At 46.3% G+C, this 21,661-nt stretch overlaps 2 protein-coding genes across 8 annotated transcripts in view; one reads left to right on the forward strand and one right to left on the reverse strand.

The window, feature by feature from the left end:
• The window catches only part of LOC135896944 (putative fatty acyl-CoA reductase CG5065), a 101,618-nt gene extending 99,093 nt beyond the window's left edge, over positions 1 to 2,525 (reverse strand). The window contains exon 1 of one of the 2 annotated variants that reach the window (XM_065425486.2): positions 2,216 to 2,525. In XM_065425486.2, coding sequence (XP_065281558.1) covers positions 2,216 to 2,323 — 108 coding nt within the window. In that variant the 5' untranslated portion in view covers positions 2,324 to 2,525. The remainder of the gene's footprint in view (positions 1 to 2,215) is intronic. The other variant, XM_070535163.1, reaches the window with a different exon arrangement.
• LOC135896947 (U-limacoditoxin(8)-Dv66-like) overlaps positions 1 to 21,661 on the forward strand; it is a 61,058-nt gene that overhangs the window by 28,372 nt on the left and 11,025 nt on the right. Inside the window, exon 1 of one of the 6 annotated variants that reach the window (XM_065425494.2) lies at positions 12,052 to 12,190. The exons of 3 other annotated variants lie outside the window; for them this stretch is intronic. In XM_065425494.2, coding sequence (XP_065281566.2) covers positions 12,153 to 12,190 — 38 coding nt within the window. In that variant the 5' untranslated portion in view covers positions 12,052 to 12,152. Of the gene's footprint in view, positions 1 to 12,051; positions 12,191 to 13,584; positions 13,721 to 14,111; positions 14,150 to 21,661 lie in introns of those variants that run through there. 2 more of the 6 variants (XM_065425496.2, XM_070535166.1) reach the window with 2 other exon arrangements.

The raw sequence follows: 21,661 nt of genomic DNA on the forward strand, positions 1-21,661 counted from the left end.
TCTTAAGCGAGCGACATCATCTACTTCAGCGGAGCTATATGGCATTAAGGAGGCCCTTGTGTATGTACTTCGACAGCAGCCGCCAAAGACATGGGTGATTTTCACAGACTCAAAAGCATCCCTACAAAGTATGTGGAACAGGCACAAGCGTTGCAATAATCAACCAGCAGCATTTGACATTGCATATCTTCACCACAGGGCTAAGATTGCTGGGCATTGCATAAAGTTTCAGCGGATACCTGGCCATGCCGGCATTTCGGGAAATGAAAGAGCGGACGAAGCTGCCAGAAATGGACTCCAATACCGCAAATTCAGAAGAACATATTTTACAAAAGCCGACGCTTCAACCATGGCAAAAAAATATGCCTATCAAGAAAAAGACCACATCTTGAATCTGCCGCTTCACCAAGACAACTTCCTACGTTACATTGACCCAGAAATGAGACCGAAAATTCCACGACCACTTCCTCGACACTTAGAGACATTGTACCATCGTCTTCGACTGAACGTGGCATACACGAACAATTATCTGTACCGCATAGGACTTACCACTAGCCCATACTGTGATAACTGTCGCAACTTAGAGACAATGGAGCACATATTACTAGAATGACCCGCGTACCGCGACGAGAGACAATTTTTTGAGCACCAAATGGACATGATTTGCCCCGAACCGTTAACGTTACCGAGCATCTTAGGTCCAACGCCCGGCCCTTCAAAACAGCGACGGGTTTTGGATTTATTGTTCAAATACCTGACAGAAATTGGTCAAATAGGAAAGCTTTAAGAATTGCATCCTTCCTATACAAAAGCCTAAATTTACCCGCCATGTCACCTGTAAAAATTAGTATCAGGTCCACTCGGACATCTCATATTTATTTTTATCCTTTTTTTTCTCCCACTCTTTTCTAGAATCTTTTAATCCCATTCCCCATCCCTATACAGAGTAGCATGCCAGCGGTTATATACGCGCCGGCAAAATTCTGTTTTTCTAATAAAGAGCCCTCTCTCTCTCTCTCTCTCGGTAGCAAAAAGAGCACGTGTATGTGAAAACTTCAAACCAAACAAGTTCACAGCAATGGCTTAAGTGCTAGCGCTTTCTTGAAAGGAACCCAGGGACGGAAGTTTCATAAGATCTACGCCTGACAAAGCTTATAGGTGGGTGGAACACAATTTCAGCGACGGTGGTTTCAACAGTGGGTCTTATGCACGTAATGATAGTGACAGATCTACGAAAGGCGGCGGTAGTCATAGTATAGGTCTCAAAGCGACGTGCCCAAAGTTCCGGCTTTCTCTTGATCACTGTTTAAAGAAGTGAAGGCGTTGGAGGCTTCAAGCCTCCATTTTGCAATTAAATTCGCGATCGTATTGAGCGCTATATCTGGCCAGCAGCGCCAAGTTCATGAATATTATGAACACGATTGCTACCAATGGGGTTTAAGTAATGTGGAAATTATTCATCACGAAAATATTCCTTGTTAATACAGTGCCCAGTGATTTGCGCGTAGCGGCTTCCTTTACGGAAACGCAGAACCAAACCATATCAACTATACCTCCATTGGTATCCACAACCTGTGCAGAGCAGACACATCCCTCGTACCCAGCTGTTAAGAACAGTTACGAGCACTCTGTGGCGAAAAGGTGCCGTGACTATGCGACAATCACGAAGAACAGTAAAAGTCATGATGTTGTTCACCGAGCACAGGAATTTCATTCGTGGACAGAAGTGAGTGCATGTTTCCGGACGTCAGAGAGAAGGACATGTTTACTAGCACTGATACAACACGGAGAAAACCTCGAAACGTGTCTTGCAGTACATGCACGCTCGTCTTCGGGTCTTGGAATTTCAGCGCCAGTGAGCGTCGCTGCCCGTGTGACGCGGCGGCGAACGATCAACGGACGAGCAGCACGCTTGCGTTCACCAACCGGACATCGTCATAGTTGTGTGCGGAAGCGTTTCTCGTGACAACGCTGGGAGGTCATTTTACAACCGAAACTCGCAGGACATGGGCCACGAGCGCGGTGGAAACAGCCGCAGCGCCTAACCGCGAGTGCTTTACTTCTAACGGCCAGCACACAACGCCAGGTGCCATGCATGCGCATCACCCGTCGTCGTTCAACAGCTGATCACGCGTTGCCCATTTTGCAAACGGAGGGTAGCGCCTGCAGAGACGCCCTGCGCGTCCGTTTGCCCCAACGGACACGAGACGCTCACCTTGCCAACGAAGCCTGTGACCCCTGTGATGAGAACGGTGCTGCGGGCGAAGAACCGCGCGAGTCCGGTCTCCAGCGGTCGTCCTGGCGTTTCAGTCATTCCAGTCATTGCGCGCTGCTCTGGCGGTGGACGGTGGAGGCGCCGCTAGGAGTCGCGGTTGTTGTTCGGGGCCCTCGTAGGTCCGCCGGGGACCTCAGCCGCCGGGACTGGGGTGCCCGCCGGGGGGCATGGTGACGAGGGCCCTCGACTGATCGGCGCACTCGGCTGCAAGGGACGCGCTGTGGATGCAGGCACCGCCGTCGGCGCTGCAGCTCACAGAAGAAGAGGAAGACGTGGAGCCAATGGAACGGCCCGCCATGATCGTCGTCTTCCTCACCGCGCGTTTGGCGGCCGAAACGGGTCATTGTAATGCTTTTATTTATTTCGATTCCCTTCCGGTTATCCATAGCGGGAAAACTGGTGCTGTTGTGTATGCTGTTGTGGTGGAGGAGGTGGTGGCTTTACATTGGCGTCTCTCTCAAAGCTCCAGGACACCTCGAAAACGCGTTTGGTAACCGCTGTTCCGTTTGTCACAACGGTTTAGACTGTACGGGAGCAACGTGTATTAAGATGTCTTTGCTATGTTTTTATACCAGCTGTTCCAGCTATGTCTGTTTCCAAATAGTTATTCAACAAGGGAACTCGAGACTCTGGTTGTTTTTCCTGACCGCGGTTCACAGCAGGGACGGACAAAAAGAAAATACTTGACAAATGATTCAGTAGCCTAACTGCAAGAAACCTCACCGGCCGAACCGAGGCTGACTCGGGAACCATTTCGTCGTCATCGTCAAGAGCTCAAGAAATAAGTAAATCAGTCGACCGATAGATCAATCAATCAATCAATCAATCAATCAATCAATCAATCAATCTTTATTACGAACAAAACAGTGGTGATGCATAGAATATTTTGCAAAAGGAGGTCCCAAGGTTACAAATCACTGGCGAGATGTCCTATATTAATACAGAAAAAATTTATTACAGCGAACAAATTATCAAGACTAAAGTCAAGATGTTATCAATTACAAGGAGAGCATTGAAAATTTCAGTGGTGGGTATGAAAAGTATTGTGAAACATAATTTAAATACGTCGTAAACGATAATTTTGTTTCCGAAATCCGCGGAATCCATTTTGTTGAGATTTGTTGCACTAAAACAAAATATCGTAAAATAAGGTTAATTGTACCGATTTTTGGGAGCAGGCCCTGTTTATATGGGGTATACCGTTCTTCTTTCTATCGAACTTGCCGAAGTTAGAAATAAAGATTAAATTATATATTTTTCGCAACTCTCCTAACTCAGTCATAAAAAATAAACGATATCGCAGTTATATTTGTAAATTCCATAGATGGCGCCTCTAAGGCGACAAAATGGTTGTTTTGCACTGTTCCGAAGAATAATATAATTTTCTGAATATATAATTTTTTGAAGACGTACCAAAACAATATTGCGACTTAACGTAAGTGCACGAACTAATACGTCCGATTTGCCCGCTTTACCCGATCTAACAGGTAAATTTCACAGAAGAGACAGATAATTACTTTTAGTGCAGACTTTATTGCAGTTTGTGCTTCAACTTTAAATTTACAATTTAGGCTATTTTTGCGTAATTCAATATCTTACAGCAGTTCTGCTTTGAGCACTCGGTATAATTTACCTTTTCTTTTTTCTGAACAAATTCTGCCCAAGTGGGTCAAGCGGTTATACCTAACGGGAGAAGTTTTGCCTTTCACATGAATACGAACAGAGAAAATCTGAGTTGGCCCCGATCTAAAGATAACTATGTCGGGCTTTGCAAACGAACGTCCCAGTGTTTGGTCCGCTGCTTGTAACTACAGATGGACTCTCCTGGAAGTGAACAAAGTCAAACATACGGAAATACGTGGTGAAGGAAAAGCCGTGCAATACTGAATAAAATTTGCCGCTAAGAAAGATGGGTAAAATGTGTTGCATCACGCGCACCTTAAAATCCCTTTTAAAAGCCCGCTTAGTTAGGGCGGCTGCTATATGGTCACGAAATATCACACAGCGCCTTCGCATGCATCTTATAATTGCATATTGCACTCAGTACGCCCATATATGCGTTCGGTGTCTTTTTAAACTTTTTTACGTGAATTTCACTGCTCCGCAGTTGCACACACTACTGGAGAAAGATCTTAGCGAGCCTGTTGAAGAAATGACGCTAGCGATGACGCACGACAGACGTCGGGACCCTGCGATGCCTGACGTAGGAGCCAGCTGTGTGGCGATACTTCTTAACTTACATTTGAATAAAATGTGCATCAGATTAAGCACTTTGTTCGTATCCCGTCACGACGGGCAACAGCGTTAGCGTATGTACCGTACGGGTTCTGGAGTAATTCTGCCGCGAATTTCACGATGACCGCGCAGAGGCCTTCGCGTGCTGCATACATTAAGCCCACTGCTACTAGATAACAACCCGAAGTCGTAATTTTGTACAGCGAACGATTCCATATGCACGTACCACATCCATTATGCATATAACGAAAGGCTCGCCCAACGAACAGGAACTAGCGCTTAGTATTTCAATGCGTAAGAAGAATCAGCAAGACTGCTGCTGAAGCATATACACTGGCTTCAGCGCCCGTGAACATATAGGCGTGATGTGCACTCCCACGTACGCCCGCGAACTAGTGCTCTCTCCATCTTTTATTTTCTTCTTTCCGCCTTCAAACATTGACCTCACTGCATATCTTTTTATCATTTTACCTATATTTCCCTATTTTCTCCACACACTGTTGTCACTGCATGTTGTGAAGGTGAAGAACCAGACAGTCCAGACTTTGAACCAGACATTGTAAGAGCGGTTGGACGGTGGAAAACGGTAGCCGGAAAAAGGTGTACATGCTACGTGTGTCAATATTTCTATAAAACTTTCCTGTTGAATCAAATTAGCTCTTTAGACATTTTTATTCGCTCGTTCGGTGGGCGGCTCGGTTTGACACTAGTCTATATTAACAACCTGAGCCTGTATAACCTTCATATAAAGCAAACAAGACCTGAAGCCAAGGAAAGAACAGGAGAAATGAATTTCTTTCGTGTAATGCAAGTGTATGTCATTTATAAGTGAGGGTGAACTCGTCTTCGACTTCATTCCCAAAAATGAAAAGAAAAGAACTACAAAAATTACGCAGATACCACGCATTGTGCTAGTCGATGTTACGCCAAGCATTTTACAGGTCGCTGGCTGTCCAGCATCTCTGGAGGTAACGCAAATATTTACCAGATGGACCACCCTGTTTGTGTAAGGCGAGTGATTGTGTGTGCGACGCGAACTTGTCATTGACTACAGCAGCAAGACGACGGCGACGGTATGATGGTGATAGCATGACGACTGATCTATGTTGTACTTTGGCAAAGAAACTTCACAACCTGTTGTGTATACCATAGAGTTTCCTACTAACGCCACTAGAGGAAAATCTGGCGCTGCGATCGATCAGTTATCATGCTAATGATGGTCAGTACATGGATTTGTCTAATATTCGTGCTTTTGGCTTCAGACGTTCTTGTGGCTTTCTTAGGCTATGGTTTATCTGCCGTTATAAGCTCTAATTTTGGAGAATTATATTCCTAAACGTAGAAGGCAACAAGACTGCGTACATGCATAATCGCGCGAATTATGGTGCACATCAGGCAATATTTCGTTGAAGATGATCGGTTTGCAAAGTCACAAAGCCGTTCGAAGCCAGAAGAAAGAAGTTTAGGCAAATCCATGTACAAGTAATAATTCCCATGCTGGCTAAACCGCCATGCTTGCAGTTCCCACAGATGCTAGCGCCAGATTATCCTTCAGAAACTTTAGTCGAAAGTTCTATAGCATCCGAGATCTGACCCGATCTCGGAGGCCATAGTAGCAATGATGCGGGCGGATCTCCAAAAGTGAGACAATGTCGCACAGCGCCTACTTAGCGTTAGCTGCTACAAGGAAAACACTCGGATACACTCACCGATCCCGAAAAAGGTGCGGTCTTAGAGCGCTGGCTGACACTATAAGGAAGAATGAGGAAGACAAGCCCGCTCCCGCTTTTATGTTGAGCCAGGAGGCCCTCATCTCCCTTCCTATAAGGTTCCAAGAATACTCCAGCCGCGTCAAACATTGATGTGAATTGTCAAGAGGGGAGGAGCATTCGTTATAATAAATACGATCGCACAACTCCTCATATGCAATCCCACGCACGCGCAAGACAGCGGCAAGTCTTTGGCCGAATGGAAACTGGGTGCTCGAGCACGTGCTCTTGCTGCGGGACGTGACGCACGCGCCAGCCCTTCCCTCAAGGCGTCGGCACGAGTGAAGTATGCGCGCGATCAGAAAAAAAAACAAAGAGCCCAAATTGTTGCAGCATTGGGCTGTTGTTCTTGGAGACCATAGTTATCGATACCGCCGCGGACGCTTCAACTTATTTTTGATTGAAAATACCCGAAACGATGCGACACAAGAACCTACCTACCAGAATGTGATTGGAATGAGCCAAAAGCGGGCTTCACACACAAAAAATTATAATAATAATGAATAAAAAATTACTGCTATATAAGTAGCAAAACCTGAGGTCTAAACCTTATTTTCATGACACCCGACCACCAATGTCAAACCTCTGGCTCGAATGGGAGCTGCGATACGAGAATAGTTCAACTCAAAGCAGCGCCTGGCTGCTCACGCACAGCGAGGCAAGCTCATACTCGACCATCTCGGCCTAGACGCCGCAAATATCAGCCAGCCTTTCTCGTTTTGATGCGTGAAATTAGGATGACGAGAAGGTTAAGCTATCTCAAATGTATGTATTTGTATCCGCTTTGAAGCGCCATCCGCGACGGCTTCGAAGCGAAAGAAAAGTACGTTTGCTGGCCCCAGCAAACGTATTTTGCTTTAGCCGGTGTAATCGTTTACCGGAGTAATCGGAGTAATCCGGAATAACCGGAGTAATCGTTCAGGCTCCTCCGCAGAAGGAGCCTAACCGATTACTCCGGTTATCATGTTACTGAATTCGAATAACCGGTGAATCAAACAACTAGATAACCGGTTACGCTGCAAAACCTACTTGGTGTTGGTGCACCAGTTCGGCCTAGCCTTAGAGGGGTCAGTCATGGGCGAATCACTTCTAATGACTCATCAAAAACGCTCCGCGTGGTTATGATGAGAATATTGCTCGCTGTCAGCTCGAGCGGACTCTTTTTCACCTAGAATGTAATTCAATTTTGAGCAAACGGTGCCTGTTCCTACAATTCTGTTATGATACGTGCGTTATACATGCGTTACATTTAAATATCCTGCTTATGCTACTGCTAATAATATTCTGTTATTATACATGCGACACTATGTTACATTCAAATATCCTGCTTATATGCTACCGCTAATAAGAACTTACTTCGTTGTCTTTCTTTATAAACTATTTATAAACTCTGCGATTGCTGGTAGTGTGTGGTCTGATGTGCAAGCACGTTGAATACTGCGTTAAATACTTGATCATGCGCAGATGGAAAAAGCTCAAGTTGCTTCCCACACTGTGTTTATCACAACGGTCGAACTTTTTTCCCGCCTAATTTTTATGCTAACCAATTTCGCGGTGTTTCCAACATTTTCTTTTTTCCCCTTTCGAAGTCTCCTTACACCATACCTTAGAAGCAAATGCTGCGTAAGTTCTTTCCAGTCTTCTTCTTTTCCTGGATCGATGAGACAACGCATGCTGCGAAGTTTGCTGCGGCAGCTGCAATCGACATAAGAAAGCGCGAAAATAAATAATGTATCGGCCACAAGAGGGCAACCAAGTGCAGCGCCGAGGGCGGCGATGGCGCAGTGCGGGCCTCCAGAAAGACAGCGGAGGCAAAACAGGTAGAATTGAAGCAGACAGGGAGGATGCATAGCAGAGCGGTGGTCACTCGCGGTACCGAGAGAGCCGACTTGCCGTTGCATATTGCATCGGCCCACCTGCGACCTTGCGCTTCAGGTGGGGCATCAAGGAAGCCACAGGAACGGCCGGAATACGCACGCGGACTCGCTTGGGCATCACCGGTATATATACGGGCGCAAAAATAGGAGGAGGCCGGAACAGAGCATAATTGCAGTGCACTTCACGTCGGGCCTTGGGGCGGTACAAGACACTCGGGAAGCTCTTATCCTCGTGTCCACTCTACAGGGCTTGCTGGTGCGCGGTTGCCTGGACCTGACTCGTCCCGTGTAACTGCTCTCTGTTCTAAGCGCAGTGCTGGGACTGTATTCTGCAGTCGTGGCGACAACACACGGCGCAAGCTTTTAGTCATCTCTCTCTTTCTTTCTCTCTTTCTTTCTCTCTCTCTCTCTGCTTGTGCGAACGCGTGCATGTGTGTGCGCGCGCCTGCGTGTGTGCTTCAAACTGCAGTCGCAGTTTATTTGTATTTCTGTTTCTTTAACGCTGTTGAGCGAACTTGTTGGAAAACAACTCTGAGTGATGCCTAATCTCCCGCTCTTTTGTTTTGAAACTTCCATGCGATTTTTTCTTCACGAGAAACTTTAGGCACGAGATTCTAACGAATTAGAGTTAGTATAATGGCGTATTATGCGTCAGAAGCGACACGCTTTCAGCTTAGTCAGGTCTTGCTTTTGTGGGGATCCAACGTCGCGACTACGCCCGTAATACCCCTATGTGCCGTGCCACGTTGTCAGATACTAGCACGGAGCTTACAGACTCCGCGAAAGAGTATTTCGGTATAATCATATAATGCGACACCTGACTAGATCCTGCGAAGAGAGTTTGCATGGGTAAAAGTGATTCGTTAACTCTGCTTCATCTACTTAAGCTGCGTGGCAAAAACAGAAGGCATTTCTTGTTGCAGTTTCCTCTAGACACGTGGCAGTTCAATGACGTCCAAACAGACAGTTGTTCAAACATGTTAGTGGCTGTACCACTAACAAAAAGCGTGAAATGATAGTGTTCCGCAAAAAGTTTACAAAACATGCCATTCTCTCTAACTTCTAACGATTCGGTACACGCCTCTCTGACACGACACTAATCCTATCACGGCTCATTTTGAAGCCCCTTCCAGGCGGGTGGCATCGGAAGAAAGACAAACACTTAGCACGAAACCACGATGCTAACGGTTGATGAGCGTTGGAGTTGGACTAATTAGGACGCGTCCCGACATGTTCTCGTGATTTACCGCGATTTCAATGTGCCCCAAAGGCGAGCACGTCCCGAAAGCGAAACATTCCTGACAAGGCTGCTGCTGGAAGACCAGTCGGTAAGAAAAAGCTTTGCTCCAGTTCGGATGTTGCTCGCGGAGTTTCCTAACAGAACGCTGCAGGGCACGGGCAACATGCCAGACCGCGAAAGCAATGCAAGCGTCGATACCAACGCAAGCGCGCGCCGCTTATCGTTCGCATCTGCGGGGCAACGTTTTCTGGCGCCACTCGGAACGACTGCGTGTCGTTGGCCGAAAGCCGGCGACGGCCGCGGTTTGGACGACACTCTCGCTTCGCGTTCAGCATTTCGCCGAGGCCTTCGGGGACCCGTGTGTACACCTAACGCGCATAGTTTTGGTTGGGTCGCTGGAGCATTCGGAGCGTTTGCATGCGCGTTTAACAGCGCATCGACGTCGGAGGCGAGGATCGTCATCCATACGGCGTATACGTGCTGATGCTCGCACAGTCGGAACAAGAACAGTGCAGGCAGCATCGGACTGTCAGGTTAGGTCGACGAAATAATCAACACCCTGCAAGCAACTTCTTGCTCATACGAACACACGTGTGGCGAACGCATCTGCGAAAGCTATGTACGCCGCATGAAAACCGTGCTGGGCGTGTGCTTCGATATAGCATAGGCCAACGTGCAGGAGAATGCACTTTTGCCCACCGCACTCCAATATTCTTTCTGTTTTGTTTGCTTTCCCTTTACTGATGGCTCATACCCACTGTGGGAGATTGGCCAAGATTCACATGGAATTAGAAGGACGTTTTTTAGACAGTACTAAACCAATGATGCATGCCGAAAAGATTTTTGCGCCAAAAAACACAACACACACAAGAAAGTCGTCTTTCTTGTGTGTGTTGTGTTTTTTGGCGCAAAAATCTTTTCGGTATGCAAGATCACCAACTAGCCCAGCAGTTAACTCTTCCAATGATGCATGCAACGGATTTACCTTGATCGCCTTTCCCCGCTTCATGTAGAATGCGGGTCAAACTTTGTTGGAGTAGCTCACTAATGTTACAATACAAATAAGACGGAATAAACATGAAAACATTCAGGCTACCTTTCTCCAGAGTACTCAAGCGCAACTTTTTCAGAGGAGTTCAATTAAACGTGGAACGAAATTATGCCGTAAAATACCGAGCAAGCGCCACTCTTCGAATGAACGTTTGTCGCCATGTTGTCATTTATTCTTTCTTTTCCTTCATCAAGAAGAAAAGCAGAAGGTCGCGGAAAGACGTAAGCGGAAAAATTATTCGAAGCAGGAAGACTCCCCTGAAGAATCCGCCCAAGCAGCAGAAAAACGCAATTACAAGAGCTCAGTAAAGTTTTCGCTCACTCAGTCACTCGAACCAGGAAAGCGAATAAAGTAATAGTAAAAATCACAGCTCCCAGTCGGAATATTTAGCATATAGCGGCAAAACATAAATATTCAGCAATGTAAAGCTTTCTTTCTTTCTTTCTTTCTTTCTTTCTTTCTTTCTTTCTTTCTTTCTTTCTTTCTTTCTTTCTTTCTTTCTTTCTTTCTTTCTTTCTTTCTTTCCTTCTTTCTTTCTTTCTTTCTTTCTTTCTTTCTTTTCAACGGGCTTGGAAGCGATAAGGACGAAGATACACAGCTCCATGGGTGAAACTGGTATTTAAAAGACAAAAACACCTGAAACTTCGATGTTATGGTAGAGTTTCACGAATGTTGAGTAGTAAGCCATCTCCCTTCTTTCTCTCTTTACTCTTTTATTAACGCGCTGACAAATATTTTGACGTTGTTGTCTAGAGAAACACCACGCGAAATCCTTGGAGAATCGGAGAAACTCTCCGGAACGAAGAAACTTCGAAAGAAACGGGCGAGATCGTGAAAATTGGGACAGAGGCTCAAAGAAAACAGATTTACGCGGCTTGGCTACGTAATGACAACAGACAAGACCTACAAAGTAACGATGACAATGAGAACTAATTATTGCGACAAGAGAGGACGAGGCGGGCTTCCTGAAATGGGGATAAGACCCAGGAAACCAATAAATCAAAGCTATGCATTAAAGCTAGGTGCAGTTTAATAATGGGGGTGAAATAGTAGCAACAGGTCGAAACCTCGACTCTGTGAAAATGAGGTTTGTAACAGAAAGAGAACTTCAGTTCAAAAAGAACTATTCGCAGGTATGCGGTGATGCAGCTGTTTACGGAAGGGTGACAACACCTCAAATTCGAGAGAAAAGAAATGGCTTACCTCCGTCGTTCCGGTTCCTCGTGTACAGTAAAATATGCATTAGTAGTGTGCCCACTTAATGCATTTTATCATCAGCCCTCTCGCTGGCTTTTGCACTGGACTCTGCTGCTTGAATGTGGCGAACGCCACAGAGTGGCACACATTATGGAGAAAGTAGCACTTTGTTTCGGCAGGATCATCACAGCCGCTTCTTTCGGAACGAGCAGACAAGGGCGCCAGCAAGACGTGGAACAAAGGATGCTGCGCGGGCGTTTCAACGTGTACACCTACACGCATATGTAGATGCGCGCGACCCAATGTGCGCAGTGCGGTTACCCCACGTAAAACTGAAATCCGCCCAAGCCAGAAAAAGAATCGAGTCAGAGGCAGCGAGCCAAATCCCGCGTGTATCAGTGGCGACTAGACCATGCAGTGAGCCGTGTGTTAGCGCTAACAGCATCTTTTCCTAAGTGCCCGCAGATCTTATTCTAAACTCAGTGCGCAGCGCAGAGGAGACCACGGAATGAGCACCGGGCCGGGGCAGACAGCAACGGTAATGAGGTGGGCACAGCGGCAATTCTTTTTTCACAAAAGATTTCCGTGCAGTAGAAGAGTCAGTGCTGGAAGAAGAAGAAGGGGGCCGTGGGGAAGCCTAATCCCGCGTTCACTCGGTTCTGGCTGTAGCGATGTGCGCCAGCAACGGAGCGGGCGACGCGCAACCGATGTGAACCACTTGTTAGATGCCCCGTTCCTCTGCACCATTCTCTACGAAATTTGATCCCGTTACCCTGTACATTTCTATGCATTCGTGACGCCTGTACTTGCTTTACCGGTGTCCTCAACGTCGTATACCAATTTGTCTACAAAGTTGCAGCAAGATCTCGTCTTTGTTTTTATGTTTGTTTTCGCTTGCCGCACCGCTGACTAGCTGGCGAGAACACACTGCCTGAAAGCAGCCTCTGGACGTTTCTCTACAAATAAATAAAGTTCTTGAAGAGCGCGTTACACACTGTTATTTGCTACGACAGCTTCGCTTGAGAGCTGTGTATGACAGTTGAATACACCCCTCTCCCCCCACGCCCCCGTGCCCATATAGCTTAGTGTTCATTTGATCGCATTTACTGAAAGCTATTACAGCTTTCAACGAAGGTGACCGACGCTTCAGTCCGGACGTGCTCTGTATCTCTAAGGTGTCGTTGCTGGCATAAACTCTACGCGGAAAGAAGGTAGAAAACTGGGAAGATGCCGATCGTATCGTGGCCTTAACGAGCAGCTCATTAACCTGCCTCGCAGGGCTGTGACTACTTAATTAAACGTAGAACAGGATCATCAACAAACAACCTACTGTTCCGTAAGCGGGAACTATTGTAGGCTTGTGCATACGCGTGGCCCTCGACTCGGCCTGCGCCGTGTGAAAAGCCCGAGACGTCCTCCCTGCCACACATTATGCTCCTCATCATTGTCGGTCCATTGCTGACCCTTAATTGCGCGCGCCAAACAGTTTTGAGCGAGCCTTAATCTCAGATTCGCGCCGGTCATAAGAAGAGGTTCTATACGCAGAACAGTACGTGCTTTCAATTCAATCTCGTGCACTGCGCGTATTGAGACGACGGCTCATCGCGCAAGAGACCAGGGAAAGCGAACCAAACACAAACATGCAGCAATAGATTGGCGGGAACTGGCGCCACGATGCTCCCGACCACGGTGGATTAAGACGGGCACAACAGGCATCCGCAGCGCAGACAGCGGTGAGTAAAGTGTTTTGGGAAAGGAGAAAAAGGCTGGCGTCCTTTTCGCGAGGGAACTTCTTCCACCGCCCTGACTCACTCCCGTCTCTTCCGCATCCCTTTGATTGCCGCTACACGCGAAGGCACGTGGGACGGCGCGTGACGTCAGGCTAACCGGCTCCTTCCCATTGGCAGAGAGCCCGGCGAAGGGCCGGCGGCTCCGCGGTTAAAAACTCCGAGGCCCGCGCTCCCCGAAATGTGCCACCGCGCTCCACGAGAAGCGAAGACTCCGGAATTTTAGCGAAGACCCCATCCTGCGTCGCAAATTCAGCGGGTGTACGCGCCCCTCCAACAGTTTGGCAAAGTGAGTACACGTTCTGTGCATGTCCCCTGCGGCTGCAGGACGCATCTGTCTGCTATAGCTTGCCGCTCAGGCTGGTACACGTGGTTTACGTGAAAGGGTATACGTAGCAAGGCGTTTTTATTTTACTACAACTAAATCTAATATAGTTTCGCACTTAGGGGTTCCGTATCGTGTTGCAGGATGTTATTCTATACGAGGGTGATCCCAAATACAAGGTCCCTTACTGTTTTACAAATACGAAAGAATGTTTATGCTCAATTATTGATACACAATTTTAAAGCTTCAACATTCCTCCATTATTCTACACTATTGCCATTTCGGTCGATGCACTTTTTAGGCGCTGGGAACGTTTTTGTACCTCTACTATGGCTATCACTCTCCCCAAGTGAAAAAATTTCCGTGCTCCATGGGTGTGTCAAGCAATCTCTGGTGAGTATATAATATTATCTGGAAGGACTCTGCTATTACTAAGCGCTTAAGGTTAGCTACCTGTCAGACATGTAATGTTAAGTTTACTCGTTTATAACAGAGCTTCGTATATAACTAGGACATCTTTACTTAGTCTTCCATGACTTTTCGCATAATGGTATATCATGTAAGCTTCGAATGTGGAGTGGATAACGGAGATGTACTCAATGTATAAGTGAGAGCGCATTTGGCTATAACAGTGAGAGGATCACTTTTATCTTTTAAATCATTAATAATAAATACCGTATTGACGAACTTGGAGTTAATTTTCACCGAGGGAAGCGGGATAATATAGCGAGGTTTATTTAGCACTAGCTTTAGGGGGGAAAATTAGGTCGTTTCTTCTAGATCGCCGTGTGCAATCACTCTATAGGGACGTTTCTGCTGTGATGTTAATTCAATATATGTTAGAAGTTGCTCGCGCCCAGCGAAGAGCAAATTTCGTCTCCCGAAACTTTCATGTAGGCATCATATTTGAGAAGCCTCGGGTAGCATTACATGTGATATGGCCGTCTTCCGCACAACTGAATAGAAAAGATCACAATGGCATTATTTTTCTTATCATTCTATTCTAATTTTAAAATCCAAATCGAACGCCCCGGCAAAATACGGATTTTTCTTACTTCTTTGCTTATTGTCTAGTGCAGTCCCATTCATATATTTTTTCTTTTGCATTCATGCGTCTTCCCACGTCTCACCGAAGCACATTTTTGTCCACTTTGTCGATGAAGCCACATTAGTGACGAAGACAAGAACAAGCCGAGAGCGAAGTGCAGGGAGGCTTGCTCCAGATTTTACAGAAGTTACAAGCAAACGCAGTCGTCATCATCATACGCGTTTTGTGTTCTCTGGGGAAGCTGCCCATCTACAGAATATATAAAACAAACTAGAACCAGAAAGTAGAACCAGGAAGTAGAAAATTTTCGATCGCGAGTGCACATGTGTGCGATACTGTGAGCAGCAAAGCATTCTGGGAGCTTCAGAACTACGTGTTGCTCTCGCACATGTTCGATATTCCAAGCACTGTCGCACGACAGCTCCGATGTCACGGAGTCTCAAACATGCGTGTGCTTGGGCACAAAGCGGCGAGAACGAGCCTCGAGGAATTTAGGCCGGCTTCGCATCAGCTGACAGCCCTCTTCGGTATAGCTGCTGAGACACCACCTGCCGGTTCCGTATACGTCGAAGTGGCCTGTCTGGACTATAAAGCTTCGGCGCCTACGTGCGGTTCACAACAACGCGAACCGGAACACAGCCGAACCACTTCCTGCTTTCCGTTTACCATAATGCACGTGCATTTTGTTCGTCATTTGCCTGTGCGTATCCTTGTGCTCTCTATCTCTTCTCCCCATCTTTCATCCCCCCCCATCCCGCTCCCATGTGTAGGGTAGCAAACCGGTTAAGCTAAACTGGTTAACCTCCCTGCCTTCCTTCTCCACTTTTTCCTTCCTTCCTTGTGCGTACAACTCTCTACAGGATACGTCCTTTACCTCCCCCTCCAGGTTTCTCCTTCCCATTTTCAATTCCACATGTGTATGGTAGCAAAGTGAATGCTGTCATGTTTTATTACTTTCTTTGTCTCTTCTCCTTACCTCTGTACTCTATTTTTGCCAATAGTATTGTTAATGTGTTTATGCTATGGAGGGGGACCCGGAGCCTACAATATCGAATTGCACGCAGAAGTGCCAGATGCTGTCTGTTACGTGAACATATGGCAGAGAAGGATGGAGTTTCTCATGACAACATGCAGCTATCGGTGACAGGTGTCGTATTGCGGCCCAAAGTCACGCCTGAACATTGTGAAAGACCCCGTAGCGGATGGCTACTGATTTCTTTTGACCATTCGAAGTTCTGCAGCGTGCAATAAAGTCAAAGGCACGAAATGCATGATTCCTCGTTTTAAGTCTTTCTCTTGCTTCTTGCGCATTGTTTTAATCGGAATGCTGCTACCAAGCCCGTGACTCGAACCCCCATGGAGCTCTGTAGTAGGACACCATATCCGCTGAGTCATTGCAGCGGGTAGTCACAGAAAATAAGCGCTCCCGTTCTTGACAGGTACACTGTATCCTTACAACAAACTTGAGAATTCCGTGAACTTATCGGGTTTTCCAGGCTGCAGAATGTGGACCAAATGTTCAGCTGTACGTTCATTAAGCACGTCCGGGTGCAATAACGACAGAGCCACGTGTACCGCAATAACAAGTGTTATTCTGTTTAGGCCTTGTAATTTAGCAGCCAACCTAGCGAGCAATAAATCAACGCTTAAATCTCGGCACTGATCCTTAGAACCGGTAGTCACGTGACCTATGCAAGCCCAGCGACGTCCTCTCTTATAGGTCTGCAAGAAGTTAGGCGGTGATAGGTTTCGTACGTGCTAAGTAAAATTAAATTCAATTGTGGGATTTTAAGCCCACCATCGATTTCGTACTAACGTGGTTGATTGATTGATTGATTGATTGATTGATTGATTGATTGATTGATTGATTGATTGATTGATTGATTGATTGATTGATTGATTGATTGATTGATTCTCTCATTTTGACTTCTCAAAGCACTACTGGCGCTTTAGGAAACGTGCTAATGACCAACTACCTGCTAATTTTAAACACCTGGGGTTTTCTATCATGCACCCGTGGCTGAATACACAAGTGTATCTGCATTCCGCATTCTTCTATACGCGACCGCCACGGCCAGGAGCCGAACTAGTGACCTCGCGATCAGAAGCAGAACGCCATATCTGTTGATTAGCTACCGCAGCGTGTCTCTGCACAGTGCAGCCAGCTGGCTAACTTCCTTGTCTTTTCCTAGTATTTTTTTTCTTTACTCCTTATAATATATGCGATGATGAAAACCGCAATTCTTAAGCACCAGAAGAGGAAAAAGAAATAAGCTGGACAATTGGAGATAGTTGGGAGAACTCTGTTTGAGTTATGATTATAATTACGACGATGATGATTATGTAAATCAGCATAACCAAATAACTGAGCCAATAATTAATGCTAGGCTCGCGACTGACTTCGTAAATTAATTTCTCGACGTTCTGAACAGGCGAACATCACAAACGAGCGACGAAAATCACGTTTGCGTCTCAGAGAGAGAGAGAGAAAGAAGAATAAAAAATCAGGGAGGTTAAGAATACTGAGCTCCGATTTACTACCATTCACTGAGAGAAGGCGATATTGGGACGAAAAGAGAAGAAAGAAGAGGAGAGAAAGAGCACTAGCTGCATTCACATGAGAAGGTGTGCGTCCGAGTCTTATCAATGGTCGCAGTCGCCTGTCGACTTGAGAAACTACAGTAGCGATTTCGTTGCTGTGTGCGCCAGCGAAGCGCATGTTTGATCTCGCAAAACAACGTGGCGCTGGAGTAGAAGCCACTAAGCGTGTTCTAGCATTCGAGGCTATGCTCAAGATTATTCTATAGAAAATGAGCAGCCAGTTGTAGCCTTCTGTGCCACAAACAAGGCATAATTGGTGGCTCAGTGCTGGAAGACCCCATATTTGCTGCGGTAATAAGCCGAGAAAATCTCTACAGGTGTAGGCTGTACGCAGTCCAAGTACCTTATGGCTAGCTGATAACGTGTTTTGTATCCACAAATACTGGCGAAAGCGATGTGTCTGGCCTCGGCGGCTATACAGGAAGTTTTGTGCTAGGGCATTTCTTATTGGGCAAGGAGGAAGGACGAACAATTAAGTATTGTACACATGGTGGTGATGGTCCCATGAAAAACACTCTTCCAAATTTGCCTCTCATAGACGTAGGAGCGCATCTAGAGTGACTAAATTGATCTAATCTAGGCGTGGCGAGCCCGGCACCGTTGTAATGAAGTTAACGCGTGTGTAGGCGCATACGATAAAAATAATGAGCGAGTACAAAATACCTGCCTTTTATTTTTTATCATGTTCTGCTCATCGGCCACGTTATCGTACTGGGCAGTCAAGTACTACGTGGATCTTATAATGACAAGGCTAGTAGTAGCTTCAACGCTTGCATCAATCAATGCCACTGTAGTGGCGGCAGTAAATCACGATACAGGCACGCTCTTTCAACGGATAATGTGCAATATAAGTATCCACACAATACACTTCGCACAAGTTATGCATTAGGATTAGCTTTTTTAGCAGAGCTGCGATACATCGATCAAACATTTTGCCTTAAAAAAGAACTTCATTTCAAGTGTTTTGATTCACATTGGCGACTTTCTTTACTGCGAAATCATATTTCGGGAGGGAGTTGATGGCCCTGTCGCCTGGGGGTCTTTCACGAGTAACAGCGCGAACATAAAAACATCAGCTCTAACCTCTTCAAAATTAACCAAGAGAGTGATCGGGCAAGAGTTCCGAGGAGAAGTTATTGTTGGAAGGCATCTGCGCGCAGTTGTCTGTGAGATCAACTGCAAGTTGCACTATACCATCGAAAACACACAGACACAGCGAATTTAGGTCAGATAACTTTGCACAAAAGAACATAGACAGGAAAGTGCAATTGGAGGCAAATGTAGACATCCACATTTATTCATGCGTTTATTAATAACGATCCCCAAGGCATCAACGACGACGTAGCACAACTTCGGCATGCGCAAATCTCACGTCTACAAACCACTGCAATTCAGACAAACGGGACAATAGCCAACAAGGAGTACGCATCTGTTCGCGTCCACTTGCTTTCGGAGGTCCGCTGGTGTCGTTAGGCGGCCAAACATCGATCGCCCGCTGTCGTTCGTCGCAGCTGTTGGCTGCGCCTACCACCGAGAGTATGAAAGCCACAAAAAAATTAGCGATAATAACAGCCCACTCCAGTCATCGGCGGGTGAGCCCAACGTTCTTGCCCATGCTCGAGAGGCGTCACTGTGCCTCCCACGCGCCAGAACGACAGCAATATGAATTCTGCGAAAAAACAACGAACCCCTTCATTATGCGGGAGTCCTTTTTCTTTTCCTTAGATTTCGTTTATTTTTACTTGTAGCGGGGAAAGTGGAGGGTGCGTTTTAATGCATTGGCCGAATCGTTGCGCAGATCTCGGCTGCTCTCGGCTGTGTACAACCCCGCGAAAGTGGAGACACTTAAGTGCTCCACTACAATGTTTCGCAATACTATAACGATGCTATAAAAGCGTTTATGGGAGATCACTTTCACCATTCCCGCAGAGTAAGCTTGTGTAAGTGGAGTACGTATATGAGGCTTGTTTGGTAGAAATGGCACGATGAGGACTGAAAGAGTTACCATAATTTACGAGGTGTTGACCCAAAATATTGCCAGATAAGTTGGTACTTAATTATTATGGACACTTTGCAGGTGCTGTGGGCGATAGTATATCATCGCTTGAACCTCACAAGAGTGCTGCAACTTTAGCACAAAGCTGCGATGCGTTACCTTTAGACCACCGGAAGCGAAATGCGGTCGCTAACTAGACGCCTCGAATTAAAGTTGACAACATATCCCTGCGGCTAGTGGGCATTCCGGAGTTATATAGACGGACGATATTAATCCGTATGTACCTTTATTAAGAGACACGTACATATAGACAAACGCTGTGCAGTTAATAACTTTGTTTCTCAACTTCCCCTTCACCCAATTTTATCTTCAGCTCACTGAAGAAAGTGAAGAAAGTATAAAGGGCTCAGTGAATTTTTATTCCACTATCTGATTCTGCGCTTGTTCATCACTTAAGAGTGACAGAAGCGTGTTATGACATGAACACAGCATGACAGACGTTCAGTGTAGACGAATACAGCATGTGGAAGGTGAAACATTCGCATCGCACGTACACATGTATAGTACGCACGTGCATACGCATATACACATGCACGCACGCAATCAATCATTTGCACGCACGAACGCACGCACGCACACACACACACACACACACACACACACACACACACACACACACATAAACGTACGTACGTGCATACATATTACATACATACGCACCTACACACGCAAGAAAGCGATCCAGCGGTACATACAGGTAAAAAAAAGAACTCACATATAATACGAACATTTTTTTCGAATTATTCGCGTTACAAATTTTCAAACCGTAGTCTATGAGGATCCAAACCAAACTTTCAACCATAAATCGGGCTCACTTTTGGTTTCCTTATTGCAACATGGCTATCGATCCCCATCGTCTTCTAGACCAGAGGAGGTGCCATCTAGAGACGGCATAGGTATGCCTGCTATAACGTGCTGACACAGCAAACGATCGTGCCAATCGGGCAGAACACGAGCTAACGTGCTAACCAAGTGAGGTGCACGCTATAGGGAAATTGCATATTTTGTTCCCTCTACGGATAAGGAGCAAAACGTCAGGACCGCGAAAGCAGTACTCGTTGCCTGTATAAGGCAAATGAATTCGGGAGGAAGGTGAACGTTCTCAATACGTTTTACTCACTCGCATTATACTCAGATGGATCGTCTCACTCTCTTTCTTTTTTAATTCGTAAGCATTATTTATACGCCTACCCAACCAGGAAACCCGTCCGTCCGTCACGTGAGACGATCGTTTTCAAGATAGACACCGCAGCAGCGATCGAATTGACCTTCGTGCTGCCTCTCGCTTCAACGCGAAGTAAGCGGTGACAACACAGCGCACACGAAGTTATCAGCACTCTGCGCACTCTGTCCCCACTGCCGATCGCTTTCAAGATAAGAACTCGCGCGGCCGCGCCGTACGCAGCCGCCGCCGGAGTATGGCTGATCACGGTTGATAATGGTTCGCATCGGCAGGAGGCAGCATCATCCAGCACGTCTACGTACGAGGTCAACCAAATGTGACGCTGTTCAATTACATCACGTCGCCCAAGGCTCTTCTTCTACGAATCAGGGGCATCATCCAAACACACCGTCTATAACATGAGTGAACATTGCTACTACTCGCCCCTTCACCGTCTCATGCCGGTCTCAGTTAACATTTATGCGCTGCAACCACGCTTCTCCATTTCACGTGTCTTTCGCTGTGCTTCTCGCAATTATGCCAAAGTACAGCAGCATACGACGACGTAACAGCAGGTGCTCAACAGCAAATGCTTGCGCATCATTTAGATAACTCCCACAGGAGATTATGCGTGTAATTTTTTTTCATATTTTCGATTTTCATTCTCCCCAAATATCGTCTCGTATTATGTGAGGGTTTTACGGTAACGCATATAATGTCAACAGCGCTTTTGCCGTTGCTTTTCCAAACAGCGGTTCTTGACGTGCCTGTTCTGTTATGTTGTACATGAGTTTCCGTGGAGAGATTAAGGTTGGGAGTGGCACGGCTATTCCATTTATCTATGTTCTTATACAGCGAAAAATACGCAAATAAATAACAGCGTGTCGTTTCACGTTCGTATTCGTGACCGAGCTCACTCGTGGCCTTCCCACTGTTCAGTTACTGAATTGGCGCAGCCTTTAAGAACAGCGTTATTCCTCCTGCACTAAAACAAAACCAAAACCAAAAGAGCAGGAAAGCAAAGTCGCGGCACTCACG

Source organism: Dermacentor albipictus, chromosome 3, assembly GCF_038994185.2.
Source record: "Dermacentor albipictus isolate Rhodes 1998 colony chromosome 3, USDA_Dalb.pri_finalv2, whole genome shotgun sequence".
Taxonomy (NCBI): domain Eukaryota; kingdom Metazoa; phylum Arthropoda; class Arachnida; order Ixodida; family Ixodidae; genus Dermacentor; species Dermacentor albipictus.